Source organism: Onychostoma macrolepis, chromosome 01 (assembly GCF_012432095.1).
Source record: "Onychostoma macrolepis isolate SWU-2019 chromosome 01, ASM1243209v1, whole genome shotgun sequence".
Taxonomy (NCBI): Eukaryota; Metazoa; Chordata; class Actinopteri; order Cypriniformes; family Cyprinidae; genus Onychostoma; species Onychostoma macrolepis.
The window spans coordinates 46,726,169-46,732,624 of NC_081155.1; the positions used below are offsets into that span (position 1 = coordinate 46,726,169).

At 43.0% G+C, this 6,456-nt stretch overlaps 1 protein-coding gene across 11 annotated transcripts in view; it reads right to left on the minus strand.

Annotated features, from left to right (window-relative positions):
• Positions 1–365: 365 nt before the first annotated feature.
• Positions 366–6,456, minus strand: part of lamp1a (lysosomal associated membrane protein 1a) — a 15,232-nt gene continuing 9,141 nt past the window's right edge. For 2 of the 11 annotated variants that reach the window (XM_058774435.1, XM_058774424.1), the window contains 6 exons: positions 5,879–6,081; positions 5,679–5,801; positions 4,631–4,697; positions 3,436–3,603; positions 1,967–2,251; positions 366–1,751 (listed from right to left, as the gene is read on the minus strand). In XM_058774435.1, coding sequence (XP_058630418.1) covers positions 2,112–2,251; positions 3,436–3,603; positions 4,631–4,697; positions 5,679–5,801; positions 5,879–6,081 — 701 coding nt within the window. In that variant the 3' untranslated portion in view covers positions 366–1,751; positions 1,967–2,111. The remainder of the gene's footprint in view (positions 1,752–1,966; positions 2,252–3,435; positions 3,604–4,630; positions 4,698–5,678; positions 5,802–5,878; positions 6,082–6,456) is intronic. The other 9 variants (XM_058774433.1, XM_058774431.1, XM_058774426.1 and 6 more) reach the window with 9 other exon arrangements.

Sequence of the window (6,456 nt, forward strand, 5' to 3'; positions counted from 1 at the left end):
TGAAGACTGGAGTAATGAAGCTGAAAATTCAGCTTTGCATCGCAGAAATAAATTATAAATTAAAATACTTTAAAACAGAAAAGTATTTTTTTTTAATTGTAATAATTTCACAATATAATTTTTTTTTTCTGATCATAATAGACTTCTTTAAAAAACATTACAAATCTTACTGATCCCAAACTTTTAAACAGCAGTGAATGTATGAACAAAAAAAAAAAAAAACTAAAATATGAAAAACTGTTATAGTATATAAATAATACTAAAATGACAGTAAATCTAGTTATGTACTAGAAACACAAATGCTCTGGACAGATGTCGCTGCTCAGGATAACGAGTGTTGTTTACATTAATGAAACACTGACGAGTGCAAGTCATTATTTATTTATTAACCTCGAACCCTGAAGCATAAAAATAACCAAACATTCACTACAAAAATAACAGAGCGCAGCAGAAACCAGCCGACGTCAGTGACACAAGCAGTCATGTGACCCGACAACATGCATGTGACCCCGCGAGACATGACCGGTGTGCTTCATCATCATCATCATCATCATCACATTCACTTAAACACTGATCTACAGATCAACCATCATCATCATCATCATCACCACGGTGTCAGGAAGCTGCTGCTGCTGATGAAGACCTCACTGACATGCACTTTAAATGTTTTAGAAGAGCACAAGATTCATTCATTTCCCTTTTCACTCCAGCAACAAACTGAACCTTCATCATCATCATCATCAGTTTTTAGGGTTCATGTTCACACAGAATCACTGCATCGGTGTTCTTCTCAGCATCTCACTCATGAAACGCTGCTGGAAGTTTAAATCAGATTTGAACAAACGAGTTCTGTGTGAACGGCCCTTACAGCTGCTGGTGTGTGTGTGTGGAGGATCATGGGTAATTCACCAGCAGCACCATTCAGGTTTCATGATCCAAGAAACAACAAGAACAAACATTAATTATTTACATCAGGTGTCATTTAATGCCAGCAACACACACACACACACACACACACACACACAGGAGAGCGTAATGGTTTTTACACTGAGCTAATCATATTTCCTATCCCTACATGTAATAACAAAAGTTTTGCTGCTTTTTTTCATTTTTATATTGTAAATAAAAATAGTTTAGTATTTTTATTTAGCCATTTGAATTATGGGGCATGATGGGGACTGGAAACCCCCCCCACACACACACGTAAATGAGCGGATGTCATAAACTTATTTTTACATAAAGCCAATTAAAATCAGTACAAACACAAACGTTGAGCATTTTAGAATAAAAAGAACATAATAATGAACATTAGAATAACACAAAAAAAAAAAAAAAAAGACTTGAGTGATTTGGATGAGGACGTCCGTGAGTGAAGGTTTGTCCAGTTTGTGCTGAACGTCTGGACTCAAACGATGATCATCATTCACACAAACACACATTCAGAACGGCTTTCAACTGACACACACACCTCTGACTTGACCTCACATCACACACACACCTCTGACCTCACATCACACACACACCTCTGACCTCACATCACACACACACACACACACACCTCTGACCTCACATCACACACACACCTCTGACCTCACATCACACACACCCCTCTGACCTCACATCACACACACCTCTGACTTGACCTCACATCACACACACACACACCCCTCTGACCTCACATCACACACACACCCCTCTGACCTCACATCACACACACACACACACACCTCTGACCTCACATCACACACACCCTCTGACCTCACATCACACACACACCCCTCTGACCTCACAACACACACACACCCCTCTGACCTCACATCACACACACACCCCTCTGACCTCACATCACACACACACACACACACCTCTGACCTCACATCACACACACCCCTCTGACCTCACATCACACACACACCCCTCTGACCTCACATCACACACACACCCTCTGACCTCACAACACACACACCCTGACCTTACAGTACATACATACATACATACACTGACCATTGCACCTGACCTCACAGCGAACACACACACACACACACACACACTCTCCAGTGCGTGCAGCTGCAGTCGATCGCAGCGCAGACGGAGGAGGATGATGAAGAGGATCAGATGGTCTGGTATCCGGCGTGTGTCCGCTTCCTGCCGATCAGATACGCGATGAGGACGATCAGGACCAAACCGGCCAGAGCCACACCCACGATGATGGGGATGAGCATGTTCTCCTGATCCACGCGACACTCCTCCACTGCACACACACAGTTTTTAAAATCAAATTGACAGATTTAAAATTTTTAAAAGGGGTCATAAACTGAGAAACCTAAATTTGAGTAGCCTGATTTGAGGATCCCTGGCTTGTGGAATGTTCTACTCTATGATGTAATAGTGTGGATAAGCACCGCCTCCACAGATCATCATCAACACCTGCTTCCACATCACTGCCTGTTTAGCCCCGCCCACTGATTCCACATCACTGCCCGTTTAGCCCCGCCCACTGATTCCACATCACTGTCTTTTTAGCCCCGCCCACTGATTCCACATCACTGCCCGTTTAGCCCCACCCACTGATTCCACATCACTGTCTTTTTAGCCCCGCCCACCGATTCCCACATCGCTGCCTGTTTAGCCCCGCCCACCAACTACATCACTGTCTTTTTAGCTCCGCCCACCAATTCCCACATCTCTGCCTGTTTAGCCCCGCCCACCAATTCACACATGTAGTGTTTATGAGAGAGGCGATCGCTCAGGTCTACGCAGGAACCAAACGATAAAGATGCTCTGAAGACAAGACGCTGTTCAGTACCAAGTTGTGGAAATAATGTTTGCATTGCCTTCCTTCTGATCCCAACGTTAGGAAAGAGTGGATGAACTTTATTTTTAATGAAGATCCAGAGCGCGTCAGTGAAAACTTTTGTTCACTTCATTTTACCACAGATTCATTTACAAAAAAGGCACAATTCGATGCAGGATTTTGAGAAATATTGAAACTAAAAGACGATGCTGTGCGACTATATTAGATCCGACAGTAATGTCGCAACACACAAGCGTGAGTAACTGTTTTCATTACAGGATCACTATTGCTTTGTCTGTTAAACAGATCGTTTGATATGTACGGAGTATTTAACCTGAATCACAGCAGTATCCATATATGAGGAATGTACGCTTTTAAACAACTGTTAGGTGATCACAGCCTTCGAGTCTACAATCTTCCACGCTTTTACAAACAGAGCGTTCTGATGAAGGGGTCAAATCAGGACAGAAAATAGCCTGTTACTGCTAAATTATGTTTTTGATGTAAAAATCTTGATAACATTATAAGTGGAGCTCAGAGAACAGTACAACATGACCCCTTTAAATGAGAGTTTTTTAAGACAAAGAATTGAGAATAAAGTCAGAGTTTGACTGCGTCTGATCACGAGCAGCGGTCAGTACCTGCAGAGAAGCGGCCGGCGGTGACGTTGAAGGGCTGCAGCTGCAGTCTGAAGGTGTTGATGGAGAAGCTGGGCACGATCGAGAGCGTCTGCTCCGCGCTGCACATGTACGAGCGGCCCACGCTGCACTGCAGGAGGTTCAGAGAGCCGTTTCCCTCCGCGAACCGATCTGCAGCAATCACAACACTCAGTCGTGTGAGGAAACACGAGCAATCACACAGCACTTGACTGAACTGAAGCTCTGGGAATATTCTGGATGATCTTAGTCTTCAAAGCACAAGTAGATTCTGTGAATGTGCTGCTCTTACATTAAAAATACAGTGGATGATGGATTCAAAAAGTTAAACATGTTCAAATCATTTTATAAAGGCATGTTTTAAGAACATGAAATGTAAGAAATCGGATTTTAATGCAAATCATTTTAAAAAGAATTTAAGAACAATCTGTAGCAAAACTAAGGTAAAAAAAAAATAATACTTCATGATTAAACAGAGGTTTATTGAGATATGATTCAGGTTTTTTTTGCTTACTTTTTGAATAATTTGTTATATTTTTAGATGCTCAACTGAGTGATTTGTTCAGGTTTTTGTAAATCAGCATGTATAAATGTCATCTATCTCCATCTTTACACCAAATGACAGAATCTGAAATGCTGCATATACACTGCAAAATGATGCATTGACAGCTTAATTTGGCACAGAGCATCAAAAACTATATAAAAAAAACTGACTGATCAAATGATAATGATCACATTTATTTATCTAGTACTTAATAAATCAGTGTTAAGTTGCTATAATGAACCTCCTTTCTGTCAACATGTTTAAGAGCTCGGTGAATTACTTTTATGGCATCAAATGAATGGTCACCTAAAAATAAACATTGTCATCATTTTCCCAACCACAAGTTCCAAACCTGCGTGAGTTTCTTTCTTCTGTTGATCATAAAAGATGATATTTTAAAGAATGTTTAAAAAGAAAACGGTAGCCATTGACTTCCATTCCATAGAAGTAAATGGCTACCTTCAGTTGTTTGTTTTTGTCATTTTTAGGTGAACTATAGTTTTAAATTGTGAAAAGTGATTTTTAGACATAATCCATGGCTCTAAGGATCCATGGCTGTCCTGTTCCTGCAGCTGAATATTAATTCAGCAGATGTAAACGCCTGTGCTGATGATCGAGTGCACTGAACAGCTGTACCTGTCATGTCGGGCCAGAAGGCAGAGACGCTCACAGCGCCCAGGTAAAACTTCTGTGTAGTGGAGTTCTGCAGCGACACACAAAACACCTCCATTATCATCATGCTATCATTACAGGACACTCAGACACACAAACACACACACACACACACACACACGCTCGTTTTGTGAAAAGTGGGGACTCTCCATAGGTGTAATGGTTTTTATACTGTACTTACTGTATGTGCTATTGTCCTACACCAACCCTACACCTAAACCTACCCCTTACAGGAGACTGTGCATTTCAACTTTCCCCAAAAAACCTCATTCTGAGTGATTTATAAGCGTTTTGAAAAGTGGGGACATGGGTCAATGTCCTGAGATGCCACCTTCAGCTTGTAATACCTGCCATACCCTCGTCATTATACACATCTATGTCCTGACTTTTCACAAAAACACACACACACTCACACAAACACACACACTCTCTCACACACACACTCACACAAACACACACACACTCACACAAACACACACACACTCTCTCACGCACTCTCTCTCACACACACACACACACACTCTCACACACACACTCTCTCACACACACACACACACACACACACTCTCACGCACTCTCACACACACTCTCACGCACTCTCACACACACACACACACACACACTCACGCACACACACACACACACACACACACACACACACACACACACTCACACACACACACACTCTCACGCACTCTCTCACACACACTCTCACGCACACTCACACACACACACACACACACTCTCTCACGCACTCTCTCTCACACACACACACACTCTCTCACGCACTCTCTCTCTCTCACACACACACACTCTCTCACGCACTCTCTCACACACACACACACACTCTCTCACACACTCACACAAACAAACACACACACACTCTCTCTCACGCACTCTCTCTCACACACACACACACCTCTCACGCACTCTCTCACACACACTCTCACGCACTCTCTCTCACACACACACACTCTCTCACGCACTCTCTCTCTCACACACACACACTCACCAGTGTGAAGGTGAAGGTGAGGTTGGTGAGATCCTCAGTCAGTACCAGCGTAGCGACCGAGGGTGCACACGACCCCGAGGCTGTGGTTCTGTTGGGCTGCAGGTTCACGACCTCGCTGATCGTCTGCAGAGGGTCAGATCAAAGGTCAGCGGGGGTCAAACACGTGACAGCAGCAGGAAGTGAGCGTGCGCGTGCATCACCTGGTTCAGGAATTTGGAGCGGTGCGTGATGTTGAGCTGCAGCCCCATGAGCGCCAGCAGGCAGGCGGTGCCGTTGCGGTTGGTGAGGGTGTAGTTTCCTCGCTCCGGAGCGGGCGGCGGGACGGGAGACGGGGCGGTGGTGGTTCTGGGCGGCTGAGTCGGGGCAGCTGTCGTAATCGGCTGATCCGCACTGCAAACGCTCTCTACACACACACACACACACACACACGACACGCCACATTCACACAGATTCACAAAATTGATAAAAACTAATTCAGTTCCAGCCGTACAGCAGCTCTACAGAAGAGTCATTATTCAGATCCATGTTGATTCAATTCAGTGTCACTAACATAACTAACTAAACACTAACAGGACATTTACAATAAGAGACACCCATGACATTTAATCTTTTTTTTGTTTGACATGTACAACTTGTCCTTTCAATATTTAAAAAATTGACAGATTGAGAATCATTTCTGATATTTATTATTATAGACATATTGTCATCAATTGTTATCAACATTGTCATGTCATGAAAAACACAAAGATATTGAATTAGTTATATATTTCAGTTTTTT